Source organism: Haliotis rubra, unplaced genomic scaffold (assembly GCF_003918875.1).
Source record: "Haliotis rubra isolate DU_JTF1 unplaced genomic scaffold, ASM391887v1 Scf132, whole genome shotgun sequence".
Classification (NCBI taxonomy): Eukaryota; Metazoa; Mollusca; class Gastropoda; order Lepetellida; family Haliotidae; genus Haliotis; species Haliotis rubra.
In genome coordinates this window covers 142,990-164,923 of record NW_025765248.1, presented here as the reverse complement: position 1 = coordinate 164,923, position 21,934 = coordinate 142,990, and the positions used below count along the sequence as shown (strand labels likewise).

Here is a 21,934-nt window from a genome sequence, read left to right as displayed (position 1 = left end):
AACAAAGATTAATTATGTATCCCTGTAACCGGAAGTTACAGGAACGAGTTAGAAATGGCGGATATTACAAGATGTGATTTGTCGAAAGTAAAGAGAGATTTGATCATAGCACACAGGGAATGCTCTCAACGGCGTTTACTCAATGGTGCTAAATGGTAGGTAGTTTGACATTTCCTTCCAGGCATGTGCATAACCTCTTATGAAAGAAAAACCCGAAGACTCAGAGATGTAATTAATGAACATCATATTTTAGAAGAACCATCCACTGTCAGTCAAACTACTCCGTGCTGTCACCTCACACATTCTGTGTTGTCGTTGACCAGAGTACAATTTACCACCCCCGTTTACCGATTGCAGCTCCCGTAGCGCTAATTAGCTCCGATTACAGACACTTTACTGATATCACCTGCCTTTTCGTCATTTGTGTGTTGAAGTGCACTGTTATCCTACAGAGCACATTGGCAGACTTTTCCTTTGGGACAGTCAGTCATTGGTCTTTACTACCATGAGTAATACACAGAAAAGGTAGTATTAAATACCTAGAGATATGACCCGTGAAGATCCAGGTTAGAATTGATGTTCAGTAACCCTAGTTCATATCAGGGATACTCTACCAACGCACACAGTGACTTGGTTCGGTCCCAAGCGCCCAACCCATTTCGCGTTTAACAGTACTTCAGCCAGTGTATTGTATAGGTGAATTTTTACAATGAATGAATGAATGAATTAAGAGCAAGAATTTTATGTGAATGAATGAAAGAAATTAAGAGAAAAGAACAAAAGAAAAGAACATATGTGAATGAATGAAAGAATAAATGATACACCACGGCCATCCCTCCCCAAACATGTTAAAGAGCATAAAACTATCGGTAGAACACATGTTAACATCAGCTGTCCTTTTTAAAAAAATTACTTTGAGACATTTTTTACATTAGTAACTAATTCAGATATCTTATTGCATGTGGAGGACATGGGCATTGACAGAATGTTAACTGACACTGTCACAGACCCTCAAGAACAGAAAGTTTAGAACTATCACAAAGCCTTGCAAACACCTTTCCAGTTTTGTCAAATACTAAGATCAACAAGAAAGAAAGAAGTTTTAGAACTATAACACTCCAAGCATCACAAGCACCAATGGCGTATCAGAACAGATCGTGATATGTCATATTTTTCACACACCTCAAATACACACTAACAAAAAAAATAATTTAAAACTATCACTATTACTTGCAAAAACTTTTCACCTGATGGTATATTCCCCTCATAAAAATTAAAGGTGTATGTGAAGATGTTTTAGAACAATAACTAGAAACACTCAAACAGCGCCCCTGTAGTATTTCAATGGCAGATCGTGCGATATGTCATATTTTCACACACCTCAAATACACACTAACAATTTTTTTTAAATTATAAAACTATTACTATTACTTGCAAACACCTTTCACCTGATGGTATATTCCCCTCATAAAAATTGAAGGTGTATGTGAAGATGTTTTTGAACACTAACTAGAAACACTCAAACAGCCCTGTAGTATTTCAATGGCAGATCGTGATATGTCATATTTTTACACACCTCAAATACACACTAACAAATTTTTTTAAGTTATAAAACTCAAGTATTTGACTTAAAATGAAGTGACAGAATAGGTAACTTATCTTCTACATGTAGGTTTTCAGTTGTCACAACACTCAAGTTCATAATGAATAAACTCGTATTCCAGCCAAGTATAGTATACCACCTTGGTATAGTGCAAAGTCGTCTAGTTATATGCTGGACTACAGTAACCGATGCTTGTCGTGAGAAGCAACTAACCGGATCTGGTGGTCTTGCTTGCTGACTTGGTTGGCACATGTCATTGTATCCCAATTGTGTAGATCAATGTTCATGCTGTTGGTCACTGGATTGTCTGGTCCAGACTTGGTTATTTTCAGATTGCCACCATATAGCTGGAATATTGCTGAGTGCTGTGTTAAACAACAAACCAACCAGCCAACCTAGAAATAGATTTGCCAAAGAAGATAATAACAATTTAGACACGAATAAGCCTTTATCATAGTTAATCATGGTTCATCAGAAGTCTCCATTTTAGCATCTGACATACATTTACTGTCTGTGTGGAATGATCTTTACATTATGTTATAATGGCACAAAAATATGACCCGTAACTCACTGTTTTGTAAAATTGTTTATGGCTTTTGTTGTTTCAGGGCTGCAGAGTTATCCCATGCCTTGGAGGTGTCAGTCGATGTGCAGTCTTTGCAAGGGGCAGATCATCAGGTAAATCCAAGTACAGTGGAATCTGTCTATTACGGACTGGCCTGGGACCGACTCATTTGTCCGGATAGGACAACTTTTGTCCGTTACCGTAGACACTGCCACTATGAGTTACTGTAGATAAGCCGAATTGTGAGGACAAAAATAACAGTCTGTAGGAGGTGGTCGGCTAATCTATGGGTTACACTTTCGTTAAACATTTTTTCAGGGGTAAGAAAAACGACATCTTGTCAGTAAAGACGCCAAATTAAAACATCAAACAACAGAAGACAACTTTGTCAGTAAAGACGTCAAATTTGCAATTAAACATCACTAGACACGATTACTAGTATTTACCTTTTCAGTTCTAATTTGTTCTTGTTGGGCATTGTCTTATATGCAGGGATTAAGATTACCATGTGTATTTGTCTCGTATACAGAGCCGGAAATAGCAATCAGCTGTGCACACGTTTGCCGGTGATTTAGTTGAAACATACGCAATAATGTAAGGAGACGAATTCTGATGCAGTGATCGGAACAAAATAGTATTCGAAACTATTATTTTATGAGGAGAAATATATTCCATCATTTCAATTGCAGGTTTTGCTCTGTAAATGTAAAATATTTATGATCATAGCTAAGGTTATGCAACTCATATACAAGTTGAAAGTATCATTTAGTTTATATTAGTCTAGGATGATCACATCTTATTGTCTTAAGATCAGGCTCTACAATGTTTCCATCTGACAGATCAACTAACCTGATTTCTCAATGGTTTTATCATGTTTATTTAGAAACTAAACTTTGCAAAAGTCAGATCCAATGTTACCAATTCTTATTTTGTTCATATGTTGTCACGGGTTGTTGAATACACCTGGTTTTTCCACAAGGTATAGTTTTGTTTTTGTTTTCCTTCCTCTGCAGTGTACACAGAGTATATTATAGAAGGGTAGATTTGGCAGATCAGGGCAAAACACCTGAATGTATGACACAAAACGCTACTAATCTCAGGAGTTCAACATTTGTAGAGGCCACTAAACATCATTGTCATAATCAGGTTTCCAGGGTGGATGTGTCACAAACTTTCATAGTTTCAAAGTTTCAAGCCTCCTTTATTTCCAAGCCATGAATCCTCTTGGGATTGTGTGCTGGTTGTAAGAGAAGAGTGTGTGAGTTTGTATGGTTTTATGTCGCTTTTACCCATATTCCTCAGAGCTCCAGATAAGATTTAGCTCATGTGGGTACTGTACCCACTGTATTTTTTTGGAGTGGGTATTTCATTTTCCGTTACCCACTGCTTTCAAATATGTGCGTATTTCAGTCATTTTACTCACCTAAGTATATGTCATTGAGTAAGTTTACTAAGCAGGTATGTTCTGCCTTATGTCATACCTAATCAAAACCAACTTAAATATAATGGAAATGATTTCATAAAAAATCACTCATCCTATACTAACAGTACAACTTGATAGCAATCTATGTCTTTTTCATTTCGCAAGCGATTGTTATAAATATATTCCGTACGCATTTGTTTTAAACTTTTTGCGTATCTAACATTTTAAATGCGTAATTGGTACGCAACAATTATTTTTTCAATGCGTAATTTGAAATTTTCTATGAGTATTTTACCCGGATATGCAGCTTATCTGGGCAATATCCTGCAATATCACGTCAGGGGGACACCAGAAATGGGCTTCACACATTGTAGTATTTGTACCCATGTGGGGAATCGAACCCGATGTTCAGCATCAGGAGCGGATGCTTTAAGTTTAACCACTAGGCTACCCTACTGCCCTGTGTAAGAGAAGACAAGATGATATCTTTGTTACTTGATATCATGGATTGTTGCTCACAATATGGATCACTGGATTGGTGGTCCAAACTTGAATATTTACAGGATGCTGCCATATATAATGAATCATGTTGTATGTGTTCAACAACAAACCTAGGACAAAGGTACTAGTCGACTGGGCAATTTGTAAATATATGAACACTTTAGATGAGAAAAAAGGCAAAAGTCGACCATGTACAACAGTTCATATGTTTTTGGTACAAACCCCCAATATTTCCACACTGAAGCCTGATCAGGAACATAATGCCCTGGTTTATTTGTCAGGACCACTGGGCTGAGTATGACAAGTACACACTGGCTACCACATACTTTGACCTTAAGGAGTATGACCGAGCTGCCCTTGCTGTGGAACAGTGCACCAGTCCCAAGGCTTACTTCATCCATATGTACGCCAGATACCTGGCTGATGAGAAGAGGAAGATAGACAATGCATCCGACTCTATAGGTATACACTGTAGTAAATGGAGTATTTTCAATCCCCAAGACATCTAAAAATGACAAACTGCTCTATGTATAGTAGTTTTGTTTTTTGTATTTTGAATGTTATATAGTTTTTCCAAAGTGTAATGGCTTTTGGCACAATAAAAGAAGTAAGAATGCTTATCAAAATGACCCCCCATGTATGTATCTGTAGGGTTTGGACACATACCTTGAATACTTCTTGACAGCTGTTCATTCACAGTTATCATAATTTAAATAGTGTCCCTGTAGGTCATTTGTATGCTTAGACAACATCAGGGTCACTGAGATATTAACACAACAGTGATATCGGTGGCACACTCACCTAACTAAAGCACATTGATACCTGCTTTGCCATAGTTTATCATCTCTATGCTAGGATCAATACAAGTCTCTAAGTGTGTTTTAATAGGCATGTAAAGATGAAAGTTTAATGTTGTCATGGTCAGTGTTTGCCATGGTCACATGACTGCTCTTCCTGGTGCAGGTCCCTCTGAATCGGTGGACAATGAGAATCTGAAGGTGTTGAAAACTGACCTCAGCAAGAAGAACGTGAACAAGGAACTTGATGGCTTCGGTTTATACCTGTAAGGAAAATTGGATGTACAATTTGATTAGCGTATGATTTGTTCATGAATTGCACAGGTTTTATGCAACAACGAAATGTGAGTTTGGTACGTACAGATGTATAGAATGAATGTCATCTAGTATGTATAAACATCAGTTAACCATCTATGCATCGATCATCACTTAGGCCCACATATATTTAAAATCTGTGACCTAACCCAATGTCCACTATGTTATGTCATTTGATGAAGACCTTTGTCATTGTCACTATCCACTATCTCCTGTAGGTATGGGGTTGTCTTGAGAAAGCTGGACTTGCAGAAGGAGGCAATGAATATCTTTGTGGAGGCTGTCAATAAGGAGCCACTGCACTGGGGGGCGTGGCAGGAGCTGGCCATGCTCATCACAGACCGGGAGACGGTAAGGAAGTCATGGTCAATCATGAATGACAATAGGAAAATCTTGCAGTAAGAGCATGTTCAGTATCTTCAGTAAGTGAGACAGAAAACTTTACAATGAGTTTTTACTATGCACTGCAACACAGTCACACCTGGTAGGAAGTGTAAGGGCAGAGGTCTGTCTGATATCTGAGTGTTGTAGTTTTTCATATGCTGTGCTCAGTATTATTTTTATCCCCCGCAACGCGTTTTGCGGGGGGTATAAAAATGGACTCCGTCCGTGCGTGCGTGCGTCCGCCCGTCCGCCCGTCTGTGCACATTTGTCTTTTCCGGAGCAGAACTCTAAAACCGTTCGATATTTCTTCACCAAACTTGGCACATAGATAGATCTGGTGGTGTACTGGGGCCTTTTGGTAGTTTTGGAATTCTGAATAAAATATTTTTTGCGTTTCCATGACAACAAGTTCGACTTAGACTCGTAGACATAATCATGAAGAGTATCTTGCCATTGCTGGGGATATTGATGACTTTGTCTTCTTGTTAGCACATATTTTGCATGTCTTCTAATAAATGATATCTCACTTGTCAATTTGAAATCAGTTTCCTTTGTTTTTGGCAAGTTTTAGAGAAGCCATTTATCAGAGATTGTTGAATCAACATTCTGAACTGAATCTCGTGGTCATCACATGGCTAACTGATGATTTAATCACATGAAATAACTTACAACAAACTTGATGTTATCAGCACCAATCTAATGTCTCCCAGTGTCATACGAGGTGGCATTGGGTCACTCTATCTTGGGTATAGAGATTACAGGACTATACAGGTTTCATTAGTGATTCCGTGGTTGATCATCGATGAAATCAGTGTAGCGCACGTGGTGTCTCCTTAAGCTGTGGTCTGTTTGAAGTCTATCTGTGTTCACCTAGCAGTGAATGGGTACCCTGGTTGAGATGGTAATTGTTAACCTTGTGGCCCTTCACAGGCAGCCCTGGTTGAATACCCCCAGCAGGGGTGGATCCAGGATTTTGGAGAATGGGGGATGCACATAAATCATGAAGTCCAAGGGTTAGGGGGAAATGCTCCTTGGGGAATCTTTTTCAGCTTAGAAGGGGGGATGCGCACCCCCGCACCCCTTCTGGATCCGCCCCTTCCCAGGGAGGACAGTAAGATCAATTGACTTAGTTATAATGTAGTGCTCTGAGCATGCTTAAGGATATGGATATTACAAATATGTGTATATGTAATTGTAATGAATTGACCTGCTAACTGAAATGTTGTTCGAAGTGGTTGAAGCCCTGCTATGTTGCAGTTGTCGTCATTAAGCTTACCGGATCACTGGGTAAGACAACTGTTCATGGCTCACGCCTATCTGGAGCTGCAGCTGAACGAGGAGGGTTTGGCTGTCTACCAGACCTTCCTAGCAACTGGCTTCAGCAAGAGCAACTACATCGTCTCCCAGATTGCTGTCGCCTATCACAATATGAGAGGTACATACAGTGTCACATGCATACAGTGTTTGTTATTTATATTTGATCTGTAATATGAGATACAATAAGAAAGACCGCAAGTTACCAAGTTCATGTGCTGAAATAAAACCTCTCAATATGCCTAAGTTATTTTATCTAGTTTTATGTGTACACATGCAAGATCAAATTTATTGAGTATTTACAAAAATTGAAGCGTACTTATACGCCATTGAATATGATAGATTTAATAGGAATTTACACAGATATGCAGCTTATCTGTACCTCTGTAATACAGTACATGTTTTGTCTTTGATACACTAGCTAAAATATATTAATTACTGCTTGTCTAATAACCCCCTACTGGCAAACAAGGATAAGTGCACTAGCCTACATCTGCTCTTCCTTTCAAAGACCAAATGGGTTTGCTCATTGCCGTGCACCGCCTACTTCTCGTAAATGCGTTCTCTGCACCGGTACAACTTATCCTTGTTTGCCAGTAGTGTTGTTTCAAGTAAGACTGTCCTGTAGTGTGATTCTGATCCCTGCTGTGTACAGATGTAGACCAGGCTGTGACAGCTTTCACAGAGCTGCAGAAGATAGACCCTTACAGAGTGGAGAATATGGACATCTTCTCTAACCTGCTGTATGTCAAGGTAATTATAACTTGATTCTGGACCTTAGTTGGGACCAGTGTTGAACTAATGTGTTTGTTTGTTGTTTAACCCTGCACTCAGCAATTTTCCAGCTATGTTATTGCAGTCTGTAACTAATTGAGTCTGGAAAAGACAATCCAGTGATTGACATCATGAGCATTGATCTACTCAATCAGCCTAGTGGTTAAAGCGGTAGCCTAGTGGTTAAGCGTTTGCTTGTCACACTGAAGGCCCGGGTTCAATTCCTCACATGGGTACAATGTGTGAAGCCCATTTCGGTGTCCCCTGCCGCGATATTGCTGGAATATTGCTAAATGCAGTGTAAAACTTAACTCAGTCAGTCAGTATACTCAATCGGATATGAAGACATATGACCAAGACACCAAATCTGACCATCCAATCTTGTTAGTCGTCTCTTACAACAATTCTAACCTGTCTTCAGTCACACTGTAATGCAAGATGTCAGTGAAATACCCTTGATGGCGACATTTCACTCTTCACACAGGGCACCAGTTATCATGTCTAGAGCTGGACTGGAAGTTATAGGTTGTATCTTGACCATTTGTGATGGTCTTGTTCTCAGAGTCCACCTGGGGATGTAATGTAGGGTAGTGCTGGATCATGCAGGGACTTGAACACAAAGAGCTTGAACATTTTTGTGGAATTAGTAATCAGGGAAGATTGGGTAGAAATCTGGTTATATAGTCCTGACATCTGGTTCTAGTACTTAGTGATAAGTCACTATGTCAGCACATTTATTGGTGTAGTCATGTACAAATAACATCGTCACATTTGAAAATGTCATGAATTGAAGTAATTATCTCATGTTCAAGACATTTATGTTTTACATTATCCGAATATTTCAGTATCTGTTTTAAGTACATTTGTGTTGTAGGACATGCAAGCAGAGATGGCCAACCTTGCACACAAGTGTACTGAGATTGACAAATACAGGGTGGAGACATGCTGTGTTGTAGGTGAGATTACCTCCCTTGGAGCAAGGTCATTTGATCATGTTGATGTAGTTTAAGTGTCACTGGAGGTTATGTTTGCTTTCCACCCACTTTATCCGATGGTGAGGTACAAGTGTTTACTTCTTAAACTGACATGGGTGTGGTTGTCCATACTTCTGCAATGTGTGAAGCTTTTCTAGTATTACAGCAGGAATACTTTTACAAAACATTCACTCACTCTTTTGTTGGTTACATTTCCTTTAGTGTGTACAGTCTAACCTTGCTTATCTGGACTATTGCATTTTGGATATCTATATATCTTCTTAATAGACCGTTCATAAGTTATGGCAGGGGGTGGGGAAGGGTGATGATGATTTTAATGGAGAAGCATGTGCAATTTGAATGACACCCCTAACATTTATGTACAAATTAAGTGAACCCCACCCCTGAATGTCATGTACAAAAACAATCCCCCTCCCCTTCCCATAATGTCTAAACATATTTTAAAATATTTTTACAAAGTTGCTGACCCCCACCTCGCCAGAACAAAATGGGTAGGACCCCCTTTAAAATCATCATCACCCCACCCCCACCCTAAATTTTAAAAAAAATGAACGGTTCCCTAAAATTTCCTTCCTTTTCTTAACTATCTCTGGATTTCGTTTCCTCTTAACAGATTGGTTTCATGTTGACTGTGATACATACTGTGCAGACACTCGATCACTGTTTTCATTGCAAGTTAACTAATGTTATCATCTCAGATTGCACTTCGGCATCAAATGACAATGTTTGCCCAATAAAAGATTGAGCCATTCAACTAATTTGCACATGATCACCTGATACCCTTTGATAAACCATTGTCGATGTTGAATTGTAAAACAAACATCTATTAATGTAGTTGCCATGCTGTTAGAGACACTAAAGTGTGAATTCTTCACTGTTGGATAGCTGAAGTCCACATCTGAAGACCAGTTTTCCAGAGAAAAGCATTTTATGTAGTTTGTATATTCTGTCACATAAATACATTGTGATAGGCAAGGTTTCTGGGTATTGGAAGTCAGGATAAGCTAGGTTCTCTTGTACAAGGTGTAACAGAATGTTCAGACCCTGTCACACAAAATGATAGTACTGTGATGTACAGGTATATGCTGACATCTGGGTTGATATTTTCAGGAAACTATTACTCTATCATATTTTTACAATCCGTTCCCAGCGGTGTGAGAAATCAATACTCTACTTCCAGATGAACACAGCCCTGACCCAAAAGTTATCTGTAGCTCAATGTACCTGACATCTGGGTGATATTTTCCAGGAAACTATCTGTCAGCCGGGGAGAAATCAATACTCTACTTCCAATCGACTCTGATTGGTCATGAGTTTATGGAGATGAAGAACACATCGCAGCTATACAGGCATACAGACAAGCTATAGGTGAGATCCATAGCAGTGTGTGAAATAAGGCCCATCCGACTGCCCGAGACGGGTTAGATTTCAGAAGGACAGTCAAGATTTAGAGCTAGCCAGCCCGATGGTCTGGTAAAAATGTAGATGCTATATACATCTGAGTCATATCTTGGTGTCTAGTCTGGTTAAATCCATTTTGGACTCATAGCATTTTGAAGTTACCAGCCCTGATGTCTGGCTTATTTCATACACTGTCCATAGGTTTATATACTATTATTCAGCCAAATATAATTCTACCTTTGAATTTCACACTGCAGTACAGAAATGACCTCCTCACTGTGAAGTGTGTTCCCTATTACTGACCCTTGTAGACAGATGAGATCTTAAGTAATTCATGATTACATGATTGAGTGCTGGGAAAATTAATTAATTTGGGGCAATTTTTTCAAATTGGATATCATAGCATCAGGAAATGAATTAACATAAGATTGCCTTGTTTATGATAGATACAGCTTAAAAATGCAGTTAATAAACTTACTCTTTATGACTTCATTGTCTTAACATGGTAACATTGTAGCATTGTTCATTGTTGGGGGCGGTGGGATAGCCTAGTGGTTAAAGCGTTTACTCGTCACTCTGAAGAGCCGAGTTCGGTTCCCCACACGGGTACAATGTGTGAAGCCCATTTCTGGTGTTCCTGGCAGTGATATTGCTGGAATATCACTAAGAGCGGCGTAAAACCATACTCACTCACTCACTCATTGTATCTATATCTGAGTTATCAATCAGTGGTGTCTTTCTTACAGAGGTGAACAACCGAGACTATCGAGCCTGGTACGGCCTTGGTCAGACATACGAGATACTCAAGATGCCCTCCTACTCCCTGTATTATCACAGACAAGCCCAACAACTCAGGTAAGTAGAACCACCCTGATAGGTGTCTAACTCAGGTAAGTAGAACCACCCTGATAGGTGTCTAACTCAGGTAAGTAGAACCACCCTGATAGAGTGTCTGGCAGAAGAGCTCAAGGTTGGTGGTTCCATCCTCGGCTGCATCGCAGAAAAAGTTATTTTTCCTTATCCTGACTCAAGTATTTTTGCTTGTCTCCCTACTCTTGCTAACGTTAGTGGAACACTTGTATCTCCTTATTGAAGCTCCTTTGACAGATCAACACCAAGCTTTGTTGTAAGTAAACTAAAAACATGCTTGCATATATGTAAGTTCTCAAACCACTGTTATATTGGCAAGAATTTTATGGATGTCAACTTCTTTATTGTGAAGGGTCACAACGTTTCGAAGTATATTCTTACTCCTTCACCAGGTGAATGAAACAATTAGGAACCTTCTTTATAACATTCTTCTAAATGCCAATCAAAGACACTGTTATATTAATTGACTTGAGTCGACTATATATTGAAGTATTATGTTTTAAATGCCACCAAGTGTATCCATACAGAACTACTTCAGTGTGTGGAAGTTGGATTGCATCGTGTAATGAATGAAAACATTTACATACAGCTAACTGAGGTGAGAAGAGCACTGTTTTGTACCATTTACATACAAGCATTCTTGAACATTTCTCACACAGATTACATACAAGCATTCTTGAACATTTCTCAGTGCAATTGTGTGAATTCAGTGGGAAAATGTTTGAGATAAACGCTGGATCATGTTAACGATACAAACTGGTCAAGTGATGTTGAACTCGTACAAGAATCTTCTTCTTGTAATGTTGTTATGTTTAATGTATAATAAACATAAGCAAATACATAATTATGTGTTGCTGTTATTTGTCTCAAAGAATGTAGATGGAATGGGATGTTTTTTGTGATGTTCAATCAGAGATCTCCATAGGTCATTGATCTACAAACTTATGTTATGCTATCTGCTGTAGATGCTATCTGCTGTAGACACCAAAACTTTATTTTGAGCCAGATTCCTATGACACAGTGCTAGAAATGACTGTCCAATCAAACTACGTTCTTGAGGTCACGAAATAAGTTCAGAGAAATAGGTCACCTTCATTATTTCAAAAGTTACACGCCACGACTCACCGGGAAAACAGCTACCTCCGCAATTCCAAGCCAAAATCATGGATCTTACAAGACATGAAAAATCAAACTTTTAAATTCGTTGATTAATCTTTTAGCCACGTTGACAGCACTCCATGTAGGGCTAGATTCGATCGGCAGCGCCATTCCACGGGTCTAAAACTTCTTTTCACGAAGCAACCTTACTAAGGTTAACCCTAACTCCCATTCTTTAACATTGAACTCAAGGTTACCTTAGTGTGACTTTACGATCACATTAGTGCTTTGTGAAAGCGAGGCGCCCTGGTCCACACCAATAACGCGTCAGGTAAACGTTTAATCACTGATTCTGCTTTGTTGTGTGCGGTCACAACTTTGCCCTCGAGTATGTCTTTCACCTACCCGTCTGGTTTCCGGTGTGAAATCTCTTCTTCAAAATGATATGACATAATACTTACTTCCGAAACTAGTAAGGTTAGTAAATTTTGGTCACGCTAAACAATGATGAACATAACTTGATAACTGAGTAATTCATTATGCATCTTAAATATCGTTCATTAATCTTAAATATCTGACGGTCAAATGACTCTTCATACTAATAATATTATTGAACTTGACTGTACAAATACGAAAATTTAAATTGTTGTATTCTACATCCTCTGCGATTAATGTATACCACCCATCAAAAGTTTAGACTCACTTAAAACACTCTCACTATTATATGTTATGTCCACGTCTACTCGGGGAACCAACTGCAAACATTATGCAGATGAATTGCACGAGGACCTCATGTATCAAATTGCTGATATGCATGTGCAAATATCGTGCATGTGAACAGCTGCGTTCTGGTGTGACATTGTGTTAAGAATTCACTACTACTTTTCACTGAGTTTCATTATTTATTGAACTCATGACAATAATAATCTTCTCAACGTTACGAATTTGTTTTACGATACATCAAGTTCATGTAAACAGTACAACAGTACCTTTAAACTGTAAAGAATATTTTGCAAAATCAAGGTTTAGATCAGTTGACTGAAGTAAGTGGCTGGTATTTACACTAGTAAGTCTAAACGTTTGATGGGGAGTATATTTGGACCTGTTGATATTCGTCGCTGATATTCGACATGTGGTTCTAATGAATCTTCAGTATCCCATGCTTGTCGTAAGAGGCGACTAACGGGATCGGGTGGTCAGGCTCGCTGACGTGGTTGACACATGTCATCGATTCCCAATTGCGTAGATCGATGCCTCATGCTGTTGATCACTGGATTATCGAGGTCCAGACTCGATTATTTACAGACCGCCGCCATATAGCTGGAATATTGCTGAGTGCGGCGTAAAACTAAACTCACTCACCTCATTCGGCATGTGGTGGTGTGTGTGGTCCTGTGCATAGAGCTCAGGTCCCAAATCAGTTGAAGCACAGAGCAAATTGTAGCGCAAATAGGGTTTGCGCAGCAAAGAAAATGAAATGACCAGTCTTCCTACATGCAAGACTGGTCGTTTTCCTTCTGTTACGCAGTCCTATTTGCGCTACAGTTTGCCTGTGGTTGAAGTTAAGCAAGAGTCGTTGGATGGGTGATTGTGTTGACTCCTGAGAGTTCTGCCCCACAACGATGCATATGTGATACATGTGGTCTGACCTTCAAAATTACATCTGTTCACCAGTAGAAAATGGGTACCCAGTTGGATAAGACATGTGACTGTAACCTTCTAGCACCTAACGGGCGGCTTGGGTTATCTTGGGTAAATATTAATGCGTTAGTTAGCGCTTGAGCATGCACATGTGTTGTGTGTTATCATTATCATAACGTCGACGGCAATGTCAAATACAAATACCTGTTTAGAACTAAAACAAATCCCCATTCATGTTACAATGTGTACAACTAATAACTAACTTTACGACTGTGTAGGAGTTACCTGTATTCACACAAAACATTACGAATAAATAGAAACAGGTTTCAATGATTCGTTCTATATTATTGCTTTGAATGCATTCTCAAATATCTCGGAATATATGAACTTACAAAAATCCAAAATTCGAACAAAATAACGATTTCACCAAAATATATGTCCCCAGGGATATTTTGTTGAGCATCTAAGATAAGTCGGTGTTGAGTTCCGCCATCCACGGAACAGTGGTCTCAGCCTGACAGTCGGTCAATGCAAGTTCATGCAGAGATCGCGATGACATGGCGGGAGCATTTGTGACAAGCACTCTCATTCACTCGCAGCACTGTTAAAATCTCAGTTATTCACTCACTCGGCGTTCTATTATCTCTGTATCTTCAGCAATTTTACGGAGTATCATATTCTTTTCAACATATTTTATTACATGTTCGTGATCAGTTAGAATATATCATTCCACAACAAAGAGGTGAATGCATTTCCGCTTGAATACATGTATTTCGACTTCCACATGCTTGCTGATGTTTTGCTCTTAAACCGAAAACATATCGTCGGTTCCAAATGAGATTTACGTACCTTGTGAATAGAGCGCATGACATCAACTTTTAAACCATAGCTTCATCCATGGATAGATTTTCATTGATTTATGAAATGTCACCTTATTTTCATAGGCGGATCCAGGGTGGTGGTGGCAGGGGTGGGGAGATGGTGGGTTTGCAGGGTGCTGAAAGTTTATTAAATGACCATCCCTCCTTTCTCAATAGTGTGCACCCCTCCCTATATTGTACAGTGTGTCCACATGACTCTGAATGTATAATGTGGGAAAGGGTAGGCTTGTTCCAATTTCGCCTACATCTCATTTCGCCTACACCCTTATCAAAACAAATTTACACTTGAGTGAACATAGGATTTGTAGCTGTTCACTGTAGTTTAATGGACTAACCCAAATAATGAGAAACAAACTTGTGAGTTGGGTTGAGTTGGTCTGACCATTTTAATAGTATATATACTATATCGTAAATATTGGAGAAAACGGCATTCTGTTTTTATTTATCTACTGCAATATATATATATATATATATCTCAAGTATATATCAAATAATATACATGTAATCCATAAACTTGAACATATGGTTATATCAAATCACATAAACAATAAATATATCAAGTCACTGAAGATATGTAAGTTTATATCATGGTTCTCAACAAATCTAATGTATTTGCAACAGTTTAATTAAATGTCCAGCTGCGTCCAGAAACCGCAGCACTGTCTTCTCTTCAGTTATACAACTGGTCCTTCAAGCGAGTCAGTCTAGCGTCCAGTTCCTTGTACTACTGTAGGCGAAATGGAGACATCCCAGCCTGACCCCCGACCCACGTGTAGTCGCCTCTAACGACAAGCATCCTATGTCGAGGAGGGGTTACAAAAGTCATTATATACATTTAACATTATAGATACGTGTCTGCCAGCTAAAAAGGTACTCTGTACCTCATACGGAGGACAAATGCTCACAAGTTACAGTGGATTTACAGAACTAGAATGAAATCTGGTCCAAACCACGAGTCCTTATCCTGGGGTGATTATTGGTTCATTACTACTGCGCTTCAGCATATCACTGGCAAATATCCTTGCTTCTCAGGACAGCAGAGGATGTGGCTTCATACTCAACGTACCCATGTTGAAAGAATCAGATATGGAGCTTCCAGTGTGATCAGCAAAGCGTTTTCAGCACGAGGCTACACCCTCCACCGCCCCTTTACGCAAGAGCGAACACTATCCCATCAGCTTGGGCCTATTTCAATCATATATATGAAGCAGGATCTCGGCCTGGCAGAGACAGCTTCCTCAGTCCGAGCTTTCCGTTTCTTATTGGTGGGAATGTGTCCAAATAGTAGATAATACTTCGACGCTTATACTTTGTCTTTAAGGTATTGGTATATTAACCCAAACTGAAGAGACATGTAGTCTGAGTTTCCGGCAACCCGAAGGATCCCAAGAAACCCGTCAGTCCGGCTTGATACAGGCACATATTTCATGAAACAAACGGGGGGTCTTTACGGGAACTATAGCCACATCATGGACGGCGGGACACCGTCGTGCGATTTGTTCTAACCAGTAAGGGTATAGGATTTCATCCCAGCCATTGTTGCATCAGAACTGCGTCCATCCACGGAGTGTAACTTCCCCGCTTCGAATCAAAGGGGCCTATGTCGTCAGTCTGCAAAACCATCCGTCGTCGGTAAATGCTGCTTAAAGGCAAACGATCTCCATCTGACCATTTCCAACCATATTAGTTTCCTCTTTTTGTTTCGCAGTCGGCTGTCAATTTCCACACCGCGCACCTGTTTGAGTAGGTTGCTTAGAGTTTGGGTTATAGACAAGGTACCCTGGAAACCTCCATCCCCTTCACCCAAGATTCTCCCCTTGGCCTTAGGACTCACCTCCCCGCGATCATTTATCCACAACCCGAACGTGATATGATGGCATGGGAATCCTGCAGTAGTCCGAAGACTGCCCAGGGTCGAAATCCACAGACAGATGGCATATACCACATCGTCTCCGACGATTCCATTACCGACCGGGCAACCTTCTTGGTCAGTGACATTCTCAAATATCTCGGAATATATGAACTTAAAACAAATCCAAAATTCGAACAAAATAACCATTTCACCCAAATTTGTCCCCAGGGGGATATTTTGTTGAGCATCTAAGATAAGTCCGTGTTGACTTCCGCCATCCACGGAACAGTGGTCTCACAAACAGTCGGTCAATGAGTTCATGCAGAGATCGCGATGACATGGCGGGAGCATTTGTGACAAGCACTCATTCACTCGCAGCACTGTTAAAATTAGTTATTCACTCACTCGGCGTTCTATTATCTCTGTATCTTCAGCAATTTTACGGAGTATCATTCTTTTCAACATATTTATTACATGTTCGTGATCAGTTAGAATATATCATTCCACAACAAAGAGGTGAATGCATTTCCGCGAATACATGTATTTCGACTTCCACATGCTGATGTTTGCTCTTAAACCGGAAACATATCGTCGGTTCCAAATGAGATTTACGTACCTTGTGAATAGAGCATGACATCAACTTTTTAAACCATAGCTTCATCCATGGATAGATTTAAAGTAACCTTTTGTCTCACAGGAATAACATAATCAAACATATTCTATTATACAAAGAGATGCAACATTGATTTATGAAATGTCACCTTATTTTCATAGGCGGATCCAGGGTGGTGGTGGTGTGGGGGGGGGGGTGGGTTTGCAGGGGTGCTGAAAGTTTATTAAATGACCATCCCTCCTTTCTCAATAGTGCACCCCTCCCTATATTGTACAGGGTGTCCACATGACTCTGAATGTATAATGTGGGAAAGGGTAGCCCTGTCGTCTATGGCGCTGCAATTCGGTGTGCCAAGTTTCGTTTCTTGGACACGCAAGAAATCAATGATCGTGAGTTCAAATCAGGGTTAGCCCCGATCATGTGTCGTGGCTGGACTTCTGAAACCTTCAACGTTGGGGACTTCCTTCCAGATAAAGCTGACACGAGGTGATATTTAGAATATGTTGAAATCGGCGTTAAAGCAAACTCACTCTCACTCACTGAATATGAAAACCTGCAAATTGACAGGCTGCATATTGTTTTCGTTCTTTCTGCCAAGTTAATGATGACGACTTTAGACTGGGGTCTTATATTATGCTGTCCAGATCCGACCTGTATCGGTTGTTGTTGTTATTTAACACCGCACTCAGCAATATTCCAGTTATGTGATGGCAGTTTGTAAATAATCGACAGTCCATTGATCAACAGCATGATCATCGATCTACGCAATTGGGATACGATTATATGTGTCAAACAAGTCAGTGAGCCTGACGGCTTGTTCCTATTTCGCCTACACCCTTATCAAAACAAATTTACACTTGAGTGAACATAGGATTTGTATGCTGTTCACTGTAGTTTAATGGACTAACCCAAATAATGAGAAACAAACTTGTGAGTCGGGTTGAGTTGGTCTGACCATTTTAATAGTATATATATATATATCTCAAGTATATATCAAATAATATACATGTAATCATAATATATATATATATATATATCTCAAGTATATATCAAATAATATACATGTAATCATAAACTTGAACATATCAAGTTATATCAAATCACATAAGCACAAATATATCAAGTCACTGAAGATATCAAGTTTATATCATTGTTCTCAACAAATCTAATGTATTTGCAGTTTAATTAAATGTCCAGCTGCGTCCAGAAACTGCAGCACTGTCTTTCTTCCAGTTGCTAACTGGTCCTTCAAGCGAGTCAGTCTAGCGTCCAGTTCTTTGTACTACTGTAGGCGAAATGGGATGTAGGCGAAATGGGAACATCCCAGCCTGACCCCCCGACCCCGTTAGTCGCCTCTAACGACAAGCATCCTATGTCGGGAGGGTTATACAGTGTTATATACATTAACGTATAGATACGTGTCTCCAACTAAGAGGTACTCTGTACCTCATACGGGAGGACAAATGCTCACAAGTTACAGTGGATTTAGAACTAGAGATAATCTGGTCAAACCACGTGTCACATCACAGAGTGGGTGTGGTTCATTACTACTTTCAACATATCCCAGCAATATCACAGCAGAGATGTGCTTCATATAGCGTACCCATGTTGAAAGAATCGAACCCAGGCTTCCGGCGTGATCAGCAAGCGTTTTCAGCACGAGGCTACCTCACCGCCCCTTTTACAAAAAACAGAACACTATTATCCTTCAGACTATTTCAATCATATATGAAGCAGGATCTCGGCCTGGCGAGAAAGCTTCCTCCGGTCGGGCTTTCCGTTCTTATTGATGGGGAATGTGTCAAATAGTAGATAATACTTCGGCCTTATGCTGCAGTCTTCGTGTGGTATAGTAGCAAACTGAAGAGACATGTAGGTTCTGAATTTCCGACAACGGATCCCGAAACCCGTCAGTCGGCTTGATACAGGCACATATTTCATGAAACAAAACGGGGTCTTTTACGGGAACTATAACCACATCATGGACGGCAGGACACCGTCGTGCGATTTGTTCTAACCAGTAAGGGTATAGGATTTCATCCCCATGCATTATTGCATCAGAACTGCGTCCATCCACGAACAACTTCCCCGCCGAATCAAAGGAGCCTATGTCGTCAGTCTGAAACCATCCGTCGTCAGTAAATGCTGCTTGGCTTAAACGATCTCCATCTGACCATTTCCCAACCATATTAGTTTCCTCTTTTGTTTCGCAGTCAGCTGTCAATTTCACACCCGCCTGATTGATAGGTTGTAGGTTGGAATTATGAACAAGGTACCCCTGAAACACTCCATCCCCCTTCACCAAGATGCTCCCCTTGACGCCAGGACTCGCATCGCGTCCATTGTCATCCACAACCCGAACGTGATATGATGGCATGGGGAATCCTACACAGTGGTCAAGGAACTGCCCAGGGTCGTCCACAGACAGATGGCATATACACATCGTCTCCGACATTCCGTACCGACAGGCAACCTTCTTGGTCAGTGATCCTATGATCCTCATGCTGTTCCCCAGTATCGGTTGACCCCCTGTCAGTACCACTTCTAGCATGTCCGTAGTTTCTAGTGTCATCCCTGATTGGACGACGTCTTCTATTTCATTTGGAACAAGGTAAGCGGAACGACAACCTTCCTCGCGGATAACGTCCAGAATTGGAGGAAGGTTATTGTCTCGAGTGTCAAGCGCTACTCTTGTTATTCCCGAGCAGGGGTAGACGCACGGATACCCTGGGAACCACCCAAAGAATCTGTCGTTGTAGAAAGGCGATCCTTTGTCTCCGATAAGAAAACACATTTGTTCCCCGAAACGTACAATTGCGTTATGGGTGTGAGGAACCTGTTTACACACACCGGAAGTGCCAGAGGTCTCAACAATTACGGCGAAATCAGCAGGTCGTACGTCTTCCACAAACATCTCCGTTTCCGTTTGAAGCTGAGTTTCAACTGAATGAATAAATACAACTCGTTTGAGGTGAGGGAGTTCCGCACACTCAACATCCAGTCCGTACTCGGTTTTCTGGGACGAAGAAATCAGCTTCATGACGACTGCCAGTACCGCACTAACACCGGGATCCACTAATATGGTTGTCGCCTGCGCAATCTGTAGCGCGCCAAATGTGTCGTCTGCATTGTTCAAATATCCAAGAGCAGTTTGTGATACACCACCTGCCATTAATACTCCAAAGTCACAGATAAGCCTGTCGGGGCTAGTCGACAACATGTTGGCAACAACATCTCCTCTGCATACACCAAGTCGGCGCAACTTCGCTGCCATTTTTCCAGACTGCATATAAACATTTTTTCGACTGAGAACAGTTCTCATATTTTTCCCAACAAAGATGTATGCTGGTCGTTCTGGTTCAATAGCCGACAAGCGTTTCAGCAGGGATGGAATTGTGGCTTCAGATGAATGAACGATGATCCTGTCGTCGCACATGTTGCTGTAACACAAACACAGAACACTGATTAAGTCGTTGCATACGTTGACGATAGCATTTACATGTTGCTTTAGCACAAACCACTGATAGACGTAAACACATGCCTAAAAACAAACACCACCGCCTACCTCATCAATTGAAGTGAGCAGACTCCACTACTGTGCGACTCGCCTGAAAGGTTATAGTTAAAAAATACAACTGTGACCTAGTTATACAATAATAATAGCAGACTGCTTCTAAAATGCACTGATATGCTATTAGCGAGTAAGCGATGTGGAGCAGCTCACAGCTCGATGGATGCTCCCGGCGCAGTTGATGATGATACACGACTGTTGCACGTCTCCTTCAGACGTCACTCTTCCGTAATGGCGCTGTACTCATCCCAGTCGTCACACTGAACGCAGCCATGCATGTATGTGCATTTCTCTCGTTATAACGTTGGTACACTGCAGGGGGGCATCAATACAGATACCAGCGGTATAGGGAGGAATATAGTCCAGACGCTTGCTCTTATACCAGGGTTACATTCCTACATCTTGACATTAGGATATTGATCTCAGTTTGTGATAAGCGTTTCCCAGTTTGTGGATGTGTCCGTGAGGAATAGATTAATAGAGTACATGAAGTAACTAAACAAGGTTTGAATCTCGCGTGATTCGGAAACAGTCGTTTGTTGAGTAAATGGAAACCTCATTTATCGATTTATGTATAATATTCCATTGTACAGTTATGTCATCATCTCGTTCGAGGGCGTTACCACATATCCACTACAAGTAAACTACTTCGAAGAACAACAATCGTTGACGACCGTTTGGTCCTAGGAGATTTCGGGTCAGATAGATCTATGTTCCAAGTAACCCCTGGTAAAAGTAAGAGGTGATAGTGTGTGGTCTGATTGACGGTGTATCGTGAAACCTGGACGGCTGTCAGCAACAAGTTAACTCGTCCAAACGTGAATATTTAAAGACCCCTGTCAATTTGTACTCAAGGATCCTGTCCCGGTTTTCCGACGAACAGGGTCATTTTGGCAAAATAGCATTGAAATGGTTTGACTGATTTGAGGCGTTTGGTTTGACTGGGGCCTGACTGGTTTTTAGGTGCGTTTGTTTTGAAGGTTGCCTGACTGGTTTGGGCGTTTGGTTTGACTTGAGTCTGACTGGTTTGAACGTTTGGTGAACTGGTACCTGACTGGTTTGAGCGTTTGGTGGACTGGTGCCTGAGGGGTTTGAGCGTTTGGTTTGACGGATCCCTGACTGGTTTGAGGGGCGTTTTGGTTGAAGGTTGCCTGACAGGTTTGAGCGTTTTGTTTGACTAGTGCCTGACTGGTTTAAGGCGTTTGGTTTGTTTTCGCACTTGCGTACTTGATAATAATGTGATTCTCCTGTATTCTCTCAGTCATTGATCTGGTCAATGAAGGGATCCTCTCGCAGTTGACGTTGTCTCTTGGGTGAATGAACGGTAACAGAGCGG

The 21,934-nt window shown here is 40.6% G+C and overlaps 2 protein-coding genes across 3 annotated transcripts; one reads left to right on the top strand and one right to left on the bottom strand.

The window, feature by feature from the left end:
• Positions 1-40: 40 nt before the first annotated feature.
• Positions 41-10,931, top strand: LOC124267572 (cell division cycle protein 23 homolog). Its single transcript, XM_046702528.1, is given in 11 exon segments — positions 41-155; positions 2,212-2,281; positions 4,374-4,554; positions 5,056-5,155; positions 5,423-5,555; positions 6,846-7,023; positions 7,558-7,655; positions 8,551-8,632; positions 9,921-10,004; positions 10,007-10,039; positions 10,819-10,931. Coding segments are annotated over 11 exon segments (1,173 nt in total). The 5' UTR covers positions 41-54.
• Positions 10,932-18,728: 7,797 nt separating this feature from the next.
• Positions 18,729-20,841, bottom strand: LOC124267571 (4-coumarate--CoA ligase-like 1). 2 transcript variants are annotated; one of them, XM_046702527.1, is made up of 2 exons: positions 20,752-20,841; positions 18,729-20,467 (listed from the first exon to the last, which is right to left on the bottom strand). In XM_046702527.1, exon 2 carries the CDS (start codon positions 20,461-20,463, stop codon positions 18,829-18,831), a length of 1,635 nt encoding a protein of 544 aa, XP_046558483.1. In that variant the 5' UTR covers positions 20,464-20,467; positions 20,752-20,841; the 3' UTR covers positions 18,729-18,828. The 2 variants fall into 2 exon arrangements, with proteins under 2 accessions (XP_046558483.1, XP_046558482.1); XM_046702526.1 differs by having other exon boundaries at positions 20,593-20,839.
• Between the last annotated feature and the right edge of the window lie 1,093 nt (positions 20,842-21,934).